The sequence below is a fragment of the Callionymus lyra genome, chromosome 5 (genome assembly GCF_982586985.1).
Source record: "Callionymus lyra chromosome 5, fCalLyr1.hap1.1, whole genome shotgun sequence".
Lineage (NCBI taxonomy): Eukaryota > Metazoa > Chordata > Actinopteri > Syngnathiformes > Callionymidae > Callionymus > Callionymus lyra.
In genome coordinates this window covers 31575443-31590964 of record NC_141822.1, presented here as the reverse complement: position 1 = coordinate 31590964, position 15522 = coordinate 31575443, and the positions used below count along the sequence as shown (strand labels likewise).

Sequence of the window (15522 nt, the reverse complement as noted above, 5' to 3'; positions counted from 1 at the left end):
TGTATTTTACTTTTTGGGGACATTTTGTGTTAATTAATTGGGCATTAATTTCGTATATATCCGAGCATTTGTGTATATATATATATATATATATTGTTGTGGCAAGTAAAGTATGAAGTCGGCTATCATTGTTCCCAAAAAGAACACGGTGCCCCATAATGGGGAAATGCATTGAAAGTCTGATCCTCTCTCACAATAAGGATACCATTCCTGCTGACCTGGATCGTCACCAGTATGCTTACAGGGCAAGCAGGTCCACAGAGGACGTAGTAACTACAGTTGCTCACGCAGCCCTGAAGCAGAAGAACAGCTACTAGAGGAGGCGGTGTGTTTGGACTTAAGCTTTTTTAAGTCGGGACAGGTGACCCCACCAGACAAACACCATCGTCAAGTTTGCAGACAACCACAATAAATTACTTTAAAACTTCTCACCAACAGACTGTTAAACTCATAACCCCACGGCCTCCACAAGGAAACTCCCTGATGTGCAATACAAGTCTTATCGTGGTCATTTATTTTCATTGGCAATAAAGTTTCATAAAGAATTGTATTATTTTATTTAAATGTATTTTTTATTAAATATTTTATCAATTTGGAATTTTTATTGAATCTTGAATCTTATTTTATATATCTCTCGTAAATACTTCTTGCTTGCTTGTTAATCGTGTATGTAGTGTATATATGTATATTTATGTATAATGTACATATTTTGTGTATAAACAAACACATGTATTTACGTAATGTCGATACTTGGATTGCAGGGAATTGCCTCAGCGCTCTGTCTGATTCACTACATTTCCCATAAGCCAACCTTCCTGTCACGTCGCGTGATTGCGTCATAAGCAACATGGCGGACTAATATGCATGCCACTAGGATCGTATGGATCCTATACTTACGTTTCTGTTTTTTTTATAAATACATTTTCCGAACTCAAGCCATCTAGACCACGCCAAACAGGTGACTCTATCTTTTCTTGTATCGAGGTTTTGTAAAAACAGAATACGTGTGGCGAGTAGAGAGACTGAGAGCTTTGCTCGTCCGCTAAGTAGTAATTTAATTTCTAATAATAGTCATATTTCATTCATTTCATCCTAAAACATTTATATTAAACTACTCCATTTTATTGTAGTTCCTTTAATTGTTGTTTTTCGGGTCTTTGCGCTCACTTGTAGCACGATTGGCTCAGCTGTCAACGTAAACAATCGCATATTATTTCGAAGTCAGATGTGCAGTTAAAGTAAAAAGCCTCAGAACCATTAATAATATGCATATGTATACATCGAACTGAAGAGACATGAGTGAAGCAGTCTAATGCTTGTATATCTGTGGTATTCATTGTGTGACTACAGTTATCGTTCTGTTAAACTAGCAATTCAACAATGACTGCCAAAGGATTTAATTTTATTATACAGCCATTATAAAGAGTATAGCCAAAACCAGAAATAGCAGAGATGCATATTAGCTTTTCTTGAAAATTTAGAATTTTTTCTTCTTCTTTCAGACAGATAAACAATGACCTGTGTCCTCTGTGACAAACCATACATTAATTTTCAATTTATTTTCGGTTCATTATTTCTATGACGGAATTTATCCAAACTACTATGGGCGATATGTTTGGAAGACTCACCTCAAACCACTCTAACCAATAGCCCTAATCGTGTGGTTTCTTTTCATCATGTAGACTCATGATTTCAACTGATCCTCTCATCAGCTCACCATGTTTCGGCGGTCAAGATTCAGTGTTCGGCCCAATGTGGGTGCGACTGGGAAGGCAGCTGCAGTTGCCACCCGGACACCTAAGGACTCTACCTCAGAGAATACTGAGAGTGAAAAATCTGCTGACCCAGTCACTGAGACCCCAACAACTGTGACTGACAGCACGTGTGTTGTAGCTCCAACAGAAAGCAGTTTACCTTCAGGGTGAGCTATCAGTGTAAAATATTATCAGAGGTCTCTTTTTACCAGTGACTTACCAAATTGTATTTCTTTTCAGGGATGGTAATGATCCCACTGGGGAAGTCACTAGCTCATCAGCAGCAGTCCAGAGAAGAAAGAGGGTTTCCGTCAGGCCTAAAGTTGCTCCTGGACGGATTTCTGCTACCACCCGCACCATAAAGGCCGCCGTAGAGCAGGCTGTTGCAGCTCCTGAGGATTCCTGCACTAAACTTGATACTGAAGATTCTCGAATCACGACTGTCCCACAAAAAATCCATTCCCCAGAACTTTCAGTTGCTCAGGATGGAAAACAGTCTTGTTCAGAGCAAGAAAGGAGTGTATTCACTGATGTTGAGCAATCTGCAGAGGAGACACAAACAGTAGAGAATTCTGGAGAAGAAGTTCTGCTCAGACCTCCAGATAAAGTTCCCCTTTCTATACCAGACAGAGAGACGACTGAACTGTCAGAAAAGGCAAAGACTCTCATAACCAAGCCCTTGAGGTTGCCGTCTCTGCCGAGGCGTTCTCTCAGCAGGCTTCTGAACGACCCATCGGACCTGCAGAAGATTGAAAAAACACGGAAGCTCCGAGAACTGTTGAGACAAGAAATGCACAAAGAAAAGGTGAGATGATTGTTACATTTTAAAAGAAGCATAGTACACACCTTTATTTTTGATTGCAAGAATTTCAATGAGGTACAGGGCAAATTTCTCAGTCAGATCTCCTAACTTACATCTCTTGACAGTGCTTGCAGCTACCCTCTTACTCTAAATGGTGCGCAAAGCTACAGTACTTGCATATCCCTCAATTACATTCTTATCTCTTAAATAACCCTGGATGTGCAGAAACGACGGATAACTGAACATACATTTAATGTATTGTCATTACAAATCACAAACTCTGAGTAGTATTTTAACTTGTGTAACCGAATAAAAATGTTAAAGTAATGCAATGTTTACTTATAATTTGATTGCAGACTAAACACAGGAGGCCTAAATACCGTGTGAAGGAGTTCACTTTGGATCCGACAAAAATGACCATGAGAGACCTCCTCCATTATCATCCCACCTCTAACCCCATGTCGTAAGTCTGAATCAGTTGTGCAAAATGTTTTTCTGCTGAGCTCATCATCCCTGATATTGATTTTACCTGTGAATTTCTTTCAGATCAAGTTTAGAAGAAACAACTCTGGAGAATGAGACCGTGCTGCCGAATTCACCTCCGAGACCTGAGTAAGTCTAACACATAAGTGTTCAGCGTATTTTAAAAACTTTATTTAAACAATCCCCAGATATAGCAAACCTTAGACCGAATTGCAGGCGTCTGGTGTTACAGGGACACTGAACTTCCTGGCAGCAGAACATTTAACACCATAATTGTTGTCTCTCTACTCTCACACTGACTCTTCTATATGTACATTCTTGTCTACAGGTCACCAGAAAAGGCTGAAGAACCTATAGCTAAATCAGTTAGCCGGAGCGATGAGGACGAAGAAGAGGCAGCGGTGGAGGCGGAAGAGGACGACGACGCTGTCATGGTTCCTCAGGTCAAAGTAGCAGAAGACGGATCTCTCATTATTGACGAAGAGAGGTCAGTTTGCTTTTATGACCTATATTGACCACATGATTTTGTTTGTCTTTGGGATGAGAGTTAGACAGATTTAGAAATTATTTACTAATATATTGCTAACCAAATTATTAAACTAAATGAGTAAACACTTCTCAAACGCATAAAATACAAGCAGAGGCCATTTAGTTTCTATTCTGTTTCTTTGTTAAATCAATGAAATCTGAAGAGATGTCCATTTAGGTAGCTAGAACAAAGGTAATAACTGTTTGACCAGGCTGAACTACTTCTACCACTCGGTACCAACACCAATAACTAAGATCAATGAGTTGGCTGTGGTTTCTTCTAGGAAAGTTGACAGGAGTCAGACGTGTTTATTAAGGTCTGACATGTGCATTGTATTTCTATATTTCCCCCCATAACCTCTTAAGAAAAACTCCATCTGAAAGCAGAGAACAAGTCCTTTTGTTCTCATATCTTATTACAGTAGCTCTTACCATGGCAGGCCAAACACGGCACACGTTCACCTGTCCATGATTCAACAGAACTGTAGCTGCAAAGAACGAAAAGAAAATCAAACTAATATTTAGGCTGACTGGACCAGTTCACTGAGAGGGAGTGAGAAAAAAAAAATCAGACTTTGTGGCTTTAATGTACAATGTATTTATTTGGCCTCGTGTATAATTATAATAACATTTTCATTTACATTTAGTTTAACAGTTGAAGTCCTGCGAGCCAAAGGTCCCAACCCGGCCCAGGACAGAGACCCAATTTTTGAGCGAGGCTCCACCACAACATATTCAAGCTTCAGGAAAGGAACACACACCAAACCGTGGTCCACTGAAGGTACGACGTTGCCTTCCACTCAATTCACTGCCTGCTGCTTGCTCAGTTTGGATTTTCTCTTTTGTTTAATGCCTGGAGCAGAAACGGACATGTTCTACCTGGCCATCAACATGGTGGGAACAGACTTTTCCATGATCTGCCAACTGTTCACTCACAGAGCTCGGTCTGAAATAAAGGTCGGAGAGAAATTCTTCAAATGATTGATAAGTAGCTCACTTTGTAATGTCTCAATTTTTCAGAACAAATTTAAAAAGGAAGAGCGGGAGAATGCATGGAGGATTGACAAAGCCTTCAGTAAGTCTGGATCTGGATTCTCTAATATGGGCTGACCAGAGGGAAGAGATGACATAAAATAATAAAATCATAAATATGTCAAGATTCTAACTGTAGGTCAAAAAGATATATTTTTTAATTTGAATATAATTTATTACAATACTTTTCTTTCAAAAATATTTTATGGAAAGTAAGAAGAAATGTTAACACTTTCTATTAAGGTCTGCTGTATAATGCTTTATAAAAGCATTCATGAGACATTAAGCATTTAGAAGGCTTTATGGAAGATGTTATGGTGGTTTACAGTCATATAGGGAATGTGCACATAATGCATTATATACTACAAGAAAGTTTACCCTATTTCTGTATGATATCTTTTTGTATTGTAAAACCTTACACGATACACAAAATAACTATGAAAAAAACAACATCCGAAATTAGTTATATGGATGAAAACAAACGGACTATTGATAAAAGAAAAGCAGGTAAAAACCTTTCTTTAATTATGAAAAAAAAAACAAAAAGGGAAAACACAGAGAATACAATAAGATAAATAAAAAAGGTCGAGTCATTACCCAAATAAATAAGCTGCGGCCTTACTGAAATGCTGATTTATGGTTTTTAGGAGAGCGGCGGAAGTTGGACTTGGAATATTTTGCAAAGCTGCTGGTGAAGGTCATGGAAGCCCAACAAAAAAAGAAAAGGAAATCTGGAAGTCTACAGGAGAAGAGTGCTTCAAGGAAAAAAAACAAAAAGACAAAAGGCTTGTCTCATTTTATTTGTGTTTTACTTGTTAATCAACACTCTTGTTTTATTTGTGTTCTTGTCTACCTTCTGCAGAAAAAGCGTATAACATTCTCAGTGACGAGGATGAGGATGAGGAGGAAGAAGGCGATGCAATCGAAATTGTGGATGACGAAGAGGAGGGAGAGAAAGAGAACGAGGATCTCTGTAACGACAGCAGAGCCCAAGTTTCCACTCAGAAAGGGAAACGAAAAAGAACAAGTTTAAAAGGCTCAGATGATGAGATGTCTGAGAAAAGAAACAAAGAGGAAAAGACCAGTGAACAAGGTGTAGTTTTTTAACATTTGAATTAGTTGTGTCATCCCCTACACGATTGTTAAAAGTTATGAAAAGTACAACAATTAATTTCATACTCAAGTGTTTATTGTACTTGTACAGGGTTTTACATGTTTGTAAATTACAAAATATATATAGTGTTTTTTTTGTCAACTCCTGGAAACAACCTTCCAGGGGTTATAAAGCGCAACTGCAATGGAATGATTGCATATCGGAGAACATTAATCTCTTTCGTAACCAGTTCCACCACAGATAGAAACTTAGGTTACACATGTAGAATTAAAATGTAAACGTTTACACGGGTAGTTTGAATTCATGTAAATTTTGGTGTGAACTTTGTTATTCATGTGGACAAATTATTACTCGCAATCTTTCTTTACTCGATTAACAATATTGTTGCACTGACATTCTCTTTTTTAAACGTTTCTAAAATAACTTTGAAGTTCTGCCAGAAATGTACTTTTGTACTTTTTTATTTTAAAATAATTGTATCTTCTCATGTGTAACAACCTTCTATGTGTACCAAAGAAACTCCTCCACGCAATTAACTTTTAAGTTTCCTGACTTTTGACCCATGAGCCTAATAAAACTGTAGCTTAAGCATTTCTTATAAAATGACACATCATTCATTTACTTGTATATTGTGATCCCTTAGACAAGGTGTTGACACCTGAAGACGTTGAGGCAACACTTCCAGAGGAGCAGACGACTTCAGTCCAGTAATTAACCTTAGATTTCTCCTTAAAAATCGTTAATTCAGGAATATCCGAATAGAAATACTCACGTTTATTTATGCAGGTCTGAAAACGACGAAGGCAAAACGGCCCCCAAAAGTGCTGTCATCAAACCAGCCAAACTATCTCGAGGAAGGGCCCCTAAACCTCTGCTGCCACTGGGCAAGAGGTGGAGCAAGAAACTCCCGACTGTCACGGTGCAGACGGAAGATGGCGAAACTGCTGCAGCGACAACTGAGCAGGTGACGGTTCTAGTTGTTTTTAAATGTTTTTCCTTCTTTGCTTCATCTCAATTATTTTCTGTATCTGACACAGTATTACCTCTCAATTTAAAAACCATGTGTCCTCCCTAACTTAATCTCCAAACTTTCCCACATTCTCTCTTTGAGACAAACCTCTGATCTTTTCACTATCGATGACAACCTTCATATGATCACCTCTATTGTTTCTGAACCTCTAAACATGCATCATGGCTGTGACCATGACTGTCCTATAAAGCCTTTCCTTTTTTGTTGCTCTAATGACAGTTTTCAACCTGTCTTCATTTTCTCTCATTTCCAAAACCACAAACCTCTTATTTAAATTTACTCTTTACAATTTTATTTTCAGATTGTTGTATTCTAAATGTGTTATACAAACTAACATAGGTGTGAAAGGGATTTTAGCAACACTCCTGAAAATGCTCCTCATATACCTTTACCTTAAATGGTAAATACATTTATTTTTCATTATTCACGTTTATATTCTCAGGACAAAAAGAAAGGATCACCTGAAAGACAAGTTGACGAGACAAGAACTGAAAGAGCAGATTCCTCTGAAGATGAAGAGTGTTCAGTGAAGCTTTCTAAGGCAACAAGGTGAATAAGATTATTTCTTTACAAAACTGATGATGATATCATTACTTTGTGAGACATAACAATGTTGTGTCCTACAGATCTGGAAGAATGCCCAAACCTGTCCAGCACCTTACTTATGCTGCTAAGGAAGACGCCCAGCCGTCTGGTGCTGCGCCGAGGCCAAGACAAAAGCGTCAAAGAGAGTCCCAGGAGTCACTGACCTCCAAGAAGACCAAACTGTTCACTCTCACTTTTTCGCAGTCAGAATACAGTGATGAGGAGGATGAGAGGCAGAGACATGAGGAAGAGGAGGAGGACGAAATATTGATGAAGCAGTGGAAGGAGAGCGCTCCGGGTGAAGAAAGCAGTGCCCCTGCATTCGTCCCTGCAAGCCTTCGTGCTGCTCGTGTTCAAGGGGAAGTGGAGACGATAGAGGAGGTTAGAAAAATGACTTTATTACTGACTTACTTACTTACTTGTTGGACCTGATTCGCTGTAATCATCACAGAGGTTGGTTGCACAGTTGACCTACTAAAACCTTTTTTTGTTCCACATTTGTGTTACAATTTTATTTTTTTTTGCATCCATAATTCATCCCCTTCCTCTTGTCTGAACCCATAGCTTGATATCTTGGCCTCTATTCCTAATGTGTTGGACATGTCACACGAAAATGAGATGGGAACAACTGAACCCGAACATCAGTTGGACCTGCTGCTTGTAAGTGTCTCAGCCAAAGATAAGCTTTAGTCTCAGTGTTAATTATTTTACTCCTCTCCTGGAAACATTTGTTGTTTTGACATTTCACATCATTCTTTTGCATTTTTAACAAGTTTTTCACAAGTTTCATAGTGTAATACTGTTTTTTCTGGAGCAGGACGTCATTGACCTTCTCTCTACTGAAGCCCCAGGAGGTATGTTGGATATGTTTTCACATCATTAACCTGATTTGTTTCAGCTAGTTCAGTTGTTCATTGAGCTGATATTGGTTTACCATACAGATTCAGCAATGTAGTTTGGAGTAGCATAGATATTTTGAAAACATGATTTTCACCAGAGGGACTGAAAGAAAAAGTCTCAGTTAAACAGTCTTCTAGTGAGATGTTTTGGAGATCCATGACAGACTTGAGAGGTTATGTCTTAAGTTAGATTTGAGAAAACATCAGTATTTCCCAAGAGAGTTGACAGGAGTTTCTGCTGAGAGGGAAGTTTGAGTCGCTCTAATTTGGCTGATGCCTCCTGACGTCCACAGATAAGAACGACTGGAAGATATTTACAGAGCTGTTGTAAAGTGATAAAACATTTCTTGTTTCAGGTACTGATAGAAGCTACAATGAAGCTGCTCAAACGCTGTTGACCATCAGCAACTTGCCAAACAGCTCCCAGCTGAATGAAACGTTGGCACTAGATCAGCCTCCAGGTCGGTCACCCAACAGCTGCTGCATTGATTTGAAAATTAAGTTTAAAGTTGACCTGTGTTTGCAGAGGAAAGACTAGTTGCTGTAAGAAGCACCAAAGAAGAAGAGGAGAACCTACAAGTGGGCTGTGCTGAAAAGGAACTAAGTGTCACAGCGTCTTCAGCAGAAAAAATGACAGAGCTCCAAAATACACCCTCAAGTGATGCCATCATTGATTCTGAAACTCCACTTCAGAAGTCATCCCACTGCACAAGAGAAGGTCATCTCCACAAAGAGAAGCCAAAACCCAACCTTCTCCGAACCGCAAGAACTACAAAATCACAGCCGACAAAAGCAGTAGAAATTCAAGAAAACGTGTCGACTTGCTCTGCAAACGAAAAAAGTCATGTAGTGGTAGAGGATGACACTCCTGTAGTACAGGCTCTGATTGAAGAACCGGATAAACCAAACCTTTTTGATTCAACAGTCAATAAAAACACGGATCAAACATTTTTTTCTGATTTAGATTCAGAACTTAAGTCAAGTACATCAGAGTTGATGGTCAGTGGTTCTCCTCAGTCTCAGTCGACTCCAAACAAAAGAGGGTGTCTGCCAAAAGTGAAACCTAAACCCAACCTGACTCGGGTCTCCAGAACAGCTCATGCAAAGTCTTCAGCGTCAAATGCTGAGGAAATTCAACTTCATAAAGCTTCTGATGTGGAGGAATGTGGTGAGGCACAAAGCTGTATTTCTGTGGAGATCCAATGTCCAAACCCTTCTGAGATCACTGCTTTAGATCAGATCACTCCTTCTCTGGAGCAAACAGTTAGTGATCCAACATCAAGAACTGAAGCGCCAACATGCCATTCATCGACTGAGGAGGTTCAAAGTCAAGATGCTTTACCTTCAATGGACGACTTTTCAGGCAAAACCAATTGTCTAAAACCATCCAAGACCCACTTAGAACCTACTTTAGAACTCGTATCTTCTGCTCTGCCAGACCATGAATCCACTGAAACGCAAATGGATCTTCAAATTACTGATGAAAGCAACAAAGCTAAGGCTGAACCTGAGGTGTCACTAAAAGATTCCCCATCAACCAGGAGAGGGCGCCTGTTCATGGTAAAACCTAAACCAAATCTTGAGCGTGCCTCAAGAACTGTACCTGCCAAGTCCAAGTTGCAAATTCAAGAAGTGCCATCTACTTCTAATGCTGGTGATTGTAATCGGGTAAAAAATACTGTTGACAACCCCAGTCAACTCCCTTCTGGGATTCAAAAATCTCCCACCACAACAGAAGATTCAGAACATGTAACCACTGCAACATTTAAAGACATTCAGACTCCTCAGAAGGACGTTGAGTGCGTCGCTAACAAGGATGTACTGGGAAATCCAGAAATGCCAGACAAAGGCTCCCAACCAATCACAAAACGTTTTGCTAGACTAAATCCGAAACCCAACTTGAGACGAGCTTCAAAAGTGGAGCCAGTGATGTCTCCCAAGAGCCTTATAGTTTGCCCTGAAACTGATGTATTATCGTCTTCTCACCTTGAACCTTCCATCCCTGCAACAGTTTTGAGGGAAAGCCAAAGCTCCTCGGTACCATCTATGGAGAAGGCGGGTGTTTTAACAGACGATGGAGGAAATGGTGGATCAAAAAGTTCAGGCCAGGATGGTCCAGCTGAACCATCTCAAGAGCCGCCTGCTGTCATAATAGAACCTGCTGAAACACCTCCACCTGTCAGGAAGAGCCGGCTAAAAATCAAACCCAATCTTGCGCAGACTTCAAGAGCTGTTCGGGGTAAAACTCTATCGAAGGAAGAACCATCAACTGCAGTTCAATCACAAAACATGGTTGTGTCTCCAAGTTCTGCTCAAGTTCTTACAGAGAAACTGAACTTGGATGAGACGACAGCCGACAAAGACTGTAGATCTACTTCACTGGACATGCCTGAATGTCTGGACACATCTGTACTTGAAGCACAGGTGACCATTGACCAGGTATCTGAATCCATGAGGTCTTCTAACCAAGACAGGACAGCTGACCCTGAAGGAAAACCTCAGGTTGATAATTCCCTGGATTTTACTTCTACTGTGGTTAAAGAAAATCAAGATTCTTCAGCTTGTGCTTCACTGGTCGAGCCAAGCAAACGACCAGGAGGCAGTGAAGTCGAATCTCATGGCTCAGCAAGTCATCCTAAACCTGACCTCTTTCTTCCGCCACAACTTGGCAAACCATGTAAAGACCCAACATCTACCTCCAGCCCAGGAACTCCTATTGAAGCTCAGTCCCACTCCCCAGAGAAGACCAACATTCAAAGGCGCCGTGTCGCCAGAGCCAAACCCAATTTGGGTAAGTCTGCTCAGGCAAAAGAGGTGCGAGGAAAGGTTGCGAGTTCTAAAACAGGGAGTCCATGTACCGTAGCTTCGGAGGAGAGCAAAGGTGTACAGGATTCTGTAGACCATATTCCATTCTTGAATCCTACACAAAGTATAAGGAAAAAAGGTGGTAACAGCCATGAAGTCATGGCGACGGAAGCATGCGCTGGAGAGGAAGCATTAGTGTCTGAGCAGTCGGTGGGATGTTCTGGAGACAATACGCAGCTCTCTGTGAGTCAACCAGAACCTCTTTGTGAATCCAAAGAAGATCCTAAATCAACTTCTAAACTGACCCGGAAAAGGTAAATAATGAGGCCATTCAGAAAAAAAAAAGTCTTGTTTTAAGGGTTAAGTTTTTGAGCTGCTCATATAATCGTGTGTTGATTGTAGTTTCTGTTAATATGCATGCATGGCTGCTTGTGTATTTGCTGATACAACTTTATAGTTCTGTGCGTTTGTGTGTATGTGTGTGTGTGCGTGTGCGGACTCCTGATGACACTAGTTGAAATAAGTTTATATTTATATATAGTTTATATATGTTTGTTAACTGGCTTGTGCGTGAGTCAGTAGACTGTTTTTGTTAACGTGTGTTGATTCAACTTGCACAATGAAGTTCTGTTTTTGTCTTGATGCAATTTAAGACGTGCGTGCGTGCGTGCGTGTGTGCGTGCGTGCTTGCGTACTTCTTGTTCCTTGTATGTTCCTAAACTTTCTTAATTTTAAAAATACTATGTAAGCACTTGTCGCACAACTAGACTCTTGATCTTCACACAGTTTTATCTTGTACATATGTGTTTATAGTTACATCATATTGAGTTTACATACATTTTAGTTGACCTTGTGCTACTGGACTTAAACATCTGATGCCCTATTTCAGTGATGACACCAAGTCGGAGCAGCTCTGCTCAAAGAAGGCTAAACAAACTCGCTGTGGCCCTCTACTTAAGCCCAGAAGTCGACCCGCTGTGGCAGCAGCCCAGGCTGAAACAGGTGAGCCATCCTTCTCAGCTCACTCACCTGGAAGATTTACACGCCAGAGTGAATCCTGCTTCTATGTACAGATTCTGAAGCTTCAAGTAAACATGAACCAGAAGTCCGGCCCAACACTGAAGAGGTGCCAGCAGACCCAGAAGTAAGAGCGGACACTTGTGAAATCTTATACTCACTGTTAGTTTTCAACAAGGATCAATAAACAGATTGAATTTATTTTGGTTATTTTCAAGATAAGATAAGATAAGACATTATTTTATTCTTCCCACAGTAGGTAAATGTCTGTTGTCACAGCAGCAAGTTGACAGTAGGAAGAGATGCAGTGCACTTATAAAGAAAAATAAGAATAAAATGCTTATAAAGTGGTGATTTAAACAAAAAAGTATTGTAAATGTAAAGTGCAAAATACAACAATATCTGTAGTATTTATTAAGATTATTACTTCCGTATAAAAGTGCATCTTTGTGCTGAAGTGATCTTCTGTAGTTTCTCAGGTTTTCAGGGACAATTGTTAGAGTCGCTTACACGTCATGTACCTAAAACAAAAGTTGTGATCAATGAGATTTGTGTTTGTCTTGTTAATTCCAGACAAGCAGTATCCCGATATTCCAGAGTATATATCCCGATGGTAAGTGACTGAAGGACTCTCCAATCTGAAGCTTAAACCACAGTTGGAAACTGAGTCCTTGTTTTCATCTCACTTTAGTGGGGACGATGCCCTCGGATCCGGATGAACCATTTTTCGTTCTCTCTCTGACTCCACTCTGGCCCCCAGGGGAGGTCGCAGCCTCCGAGGCCGTTTCTTATCTCCCGGCAGCAGATGCATCAGAGCAGCCACGGAGGTCAGTCAAGGTTTTATCAGCCGCTCATCCAGTGTTTCACAGTGTGGTTTCCTTTACCTTCCAGCGCTGAGAGTCTGCCAGTAGAGGGAGAAGTTTTACTTCTGAACGTTCCTGTCGACCTGGATTCAACTCTTGTTTCTGTCCAATCACCTGGTCAGAACGCAGGAGATCATGTTGTAAGTTTAAATTCACTGCATTTACAGAAAATGTTGTTTCTAAAAAACTCCTAGCAGCGCAGTGGTCAGTGCTAAAAAAAAGTGTGTATTGTGGAAAAGAAACTTGGAATTGTTTAAACGAATGATAAGAACACACAGAGTATATTTCAATTTCTGTAAATAAATAATTATTTTCTAAATATTCACTTTAAAATCATTTTTTTCAACAGAAGTCCAGAATTGAGAAAGCAGAACCTCCACCTGGTAAATATTTATATATTTCTCTCTGCTCTTTAAACACATGTTGTTCTGATGACAAGTTATATGCTTCTTTTAATCGTAGCAGTAGGGGGCGCTGCAGTCCAGTCAGAAGAGAGAGACGTTCCTCCAGTGAAAACTCAGACCAGGAGACGAGGTATTAAAAGTTCTTGATGAACTAGTTTTTAATGAAAGTGTGTCCTGAACATTTAATCACATCGTTTGTCTTCATCAGCCAAAAAGCCAGAAGTGAAGCCTGAGACGAAACGGAAGAGCAGAGCCAAGAACTCCAGGCAGGCTGGATCGCCGTCCCAACAGCTGCAGTCCGCCGACAATGAGGGCGAAAAGCCGGAGGTGGACTTGAGAAAAGAAGGGACTTCTGCAACGAGCACACCACTCCGGTAAAGTGTTGCAAATGTGTTTGTGTACAATTACGTGGTTGAAGTTTGAAAGCATTTACTAAAAGAAACTAATATCTCTTCATGATGGTTGTGAGTGAGACTCAATTTTGTTGATAAAATTATTCATAAAAATAAAATAATAACAAGAAGAAAGAGAAATAAAGAGAAAGAACTTGAACAACAAATAAAAAAGGCCTGAGGAAGGATGAACGATTATAGGAAGCAGCTGGTCATAATGTTTTACTTGCTCACTCACTGACTCAACTGATTCTGTCTTGACGATATTTTTACTTCTTCTTCTTCACAGAGAATCCAAGGCCTCCCTCTCGCTCAGACAGAGACCCACAGAGAGTCCGATTCTGGACTCGCGAGCGGCACCAACATCAAAGCCGACTAAAACACGAAAAGCCGTTTGTGTAGCGTCCACATCCAGAGATCTAGCATCACGGTCAGAGGTGGTCAACACGTCACAGCATCAGAGCAGGGAGAAGCCCCAGGTCAAAGTTAGTCCTTCTGCAGAAGTGCTCAGGAGCGACTTGTCGTCGCAGCCGAGCGACTGCGCTGCGGACGAGGCCACCAGCGTGAGCCAATACTTCCTCAGCGACATCTTCACCGAGGTGGAGGAAACGTGAGTTCCAGCCTCACTTACTGTTCATATTGAAACACTTTGACCATGTACAGATTATGTTTTGATGTTTTAAATGAACCTTCAGTTGATCATGTACAAATGTGAATAATAATAATAATAAAACCTCTTTTAAGTTGTTTTCACCATAAATCTAAAAGTAATCACAACATTTGCTCCACAAAATGACTGTGACGTACTTAAGTCTTAAACATTTCATTCAAATGTTTCATCCGAATAAACGTTTCTTCATGATCCTCACATTTCAAGTGTATTTCACCTCCATCCGGGGGATTATAAGCTTGGACACATGTGGACTGTTGGAAATAAAGTGAAGAGAAACATTAAAACTGATCACGAAAAATTTCTGCTTTGCCTTTTTGTAATTTTAATTTTGTATTACTTGTTAAAAAAATGAAAATAAATCATTTTGTGTCACATTTAAATGTTCTGTCTGTAGTTTTTTTTTAATATGTAAACAGTTTAAAGAAAGTGAAGTGTTGTAAAATCCTTAATTATAACATTCGATTGATCTGATTTATGTCAAAGTTCTCATCATATTAAGACGATTTTCTTCATCCTTTTTCCCTTTGACTGGCCAATAGTTTTAGTAAATAACAAAGTCAAGGTCCAGGGGAAAAATATGAATTTCTTTCAAGGGTTAAGATGATGAGGTACTTTATAGAGATAAATAAAAAATCCATGTTTGTAGTGTTGGCTTTTAAGTTTTCCAATTCAGGAAAACACAACATTTATAATTGAATTTGATGGTAAAATCCAAATAAATTAAATCATGATTCATGAAAATTTAAGTTTGAACAGTCACTCTCTGTGCGCTTGAAAGATGTATTTAATCAGGCTTTTAGAATCACTCTTGATGTTTAAATGAATGAATCCAGCAGAGTGGACTGAGGTCCATCATCACAAGCTTGTATTTGTGTGGAAGTGTGTGTGGGTTTGATCTATTTAAGACTAAGATGAGTCCTGACAGAAAAGTTCATCATCGCACGACGATGTTTCCAGAGATACTGGAAATCTCAGCTCGGGAAAGACCTCAGATACAAAGGGTGAGTTCAGAAAAATAGTTCTTCAGCCAATGACCACTGCAAATCTCCGTCTATTCAATATTGTTCATTCATGATGTTATGAGTTCAAATGTTCTTAGTTCTTATCGAAAAATCAATCATTGTGACGCATATTTGGAGAA

At 39.8% G+C, this 15522-nt stretch overlaps 1 protein-coding gene across 1 annotated transcript; it reads left to right on the top strand.

Annotated features, from left to right (window-relative positions):
• The first annotated feature begins 840 nt into the window (after positions 1 to 840).
• Positions 841 to 14761, top strand: LOC148080325 (uncharacterized). Its single transcript, XM_087791960.1, has 28 exons — positions 841 to 958; positions 1683 to 1921; positions 1995 to 2559; positions 2913 to 3019; positions 3103 to 3168; positions 3368 to 3526; positions 4215 to 4348; positions 4430 to 4524; positions 4588 to 4642; positions 5247 to 5384; positions 5462 to 5692; positions 6357 to 6420; positions 6500 to 6677; positions 7186 to 7292; positions 7370 to 7709; positions 7893 to 7988; positions 8146 to 8182; positions 8584 to 8688; positions 8754 to 11346; positions 11922 to 12034; positions 12106 to 12176; positions 12623 to 12662; positions 12741 to 12876; positions 12941 to 13052; positions 13262 to 13295; positions 13375 to 13446; positions 13525 to 13690; positions 13998 to 14761. The coding sequence occupies exons 2-28, from the start codon at positions 1719 to 1721 to the stop codon at positions 14320 to 14322; spliced, it is 6342 nt and encodes a 2113-aa protein (XP_087648086.1). The 5' UTR covers positions 841 to 958; positions 1683 to 1718; the 3' UTR covers positions 14323 to 14761.
• The last annotated feature ends 761 nt before the right edge of the window (positions 14762 to 15522 follow it).

Bases quoted from the DNA above. Each gene is read 5' to 3' on its own strand.
- LOC148080325 (XM_087791960.1), top strand. From the start codon at position 1,719: ATGTTTCGGCGGTCAAGATTCAGTGTTCGGCCCAATGTGGGTGCGACT. The intron at 12,663-12,740 runs GTAAGTGACTGA...ATCTCACTTTAG, and splicing joins CCAGAGTATATATCCCGATG to TGGGGACGATGCCCTCGGAT. The intron at 13,296-13,374 runs GTAAATATTTAT...TTTTAATCGTAG, and splicing joins GAAAGCAGAACCTCCACCTG to CAGTAGGGGGCGCTGCAGTC.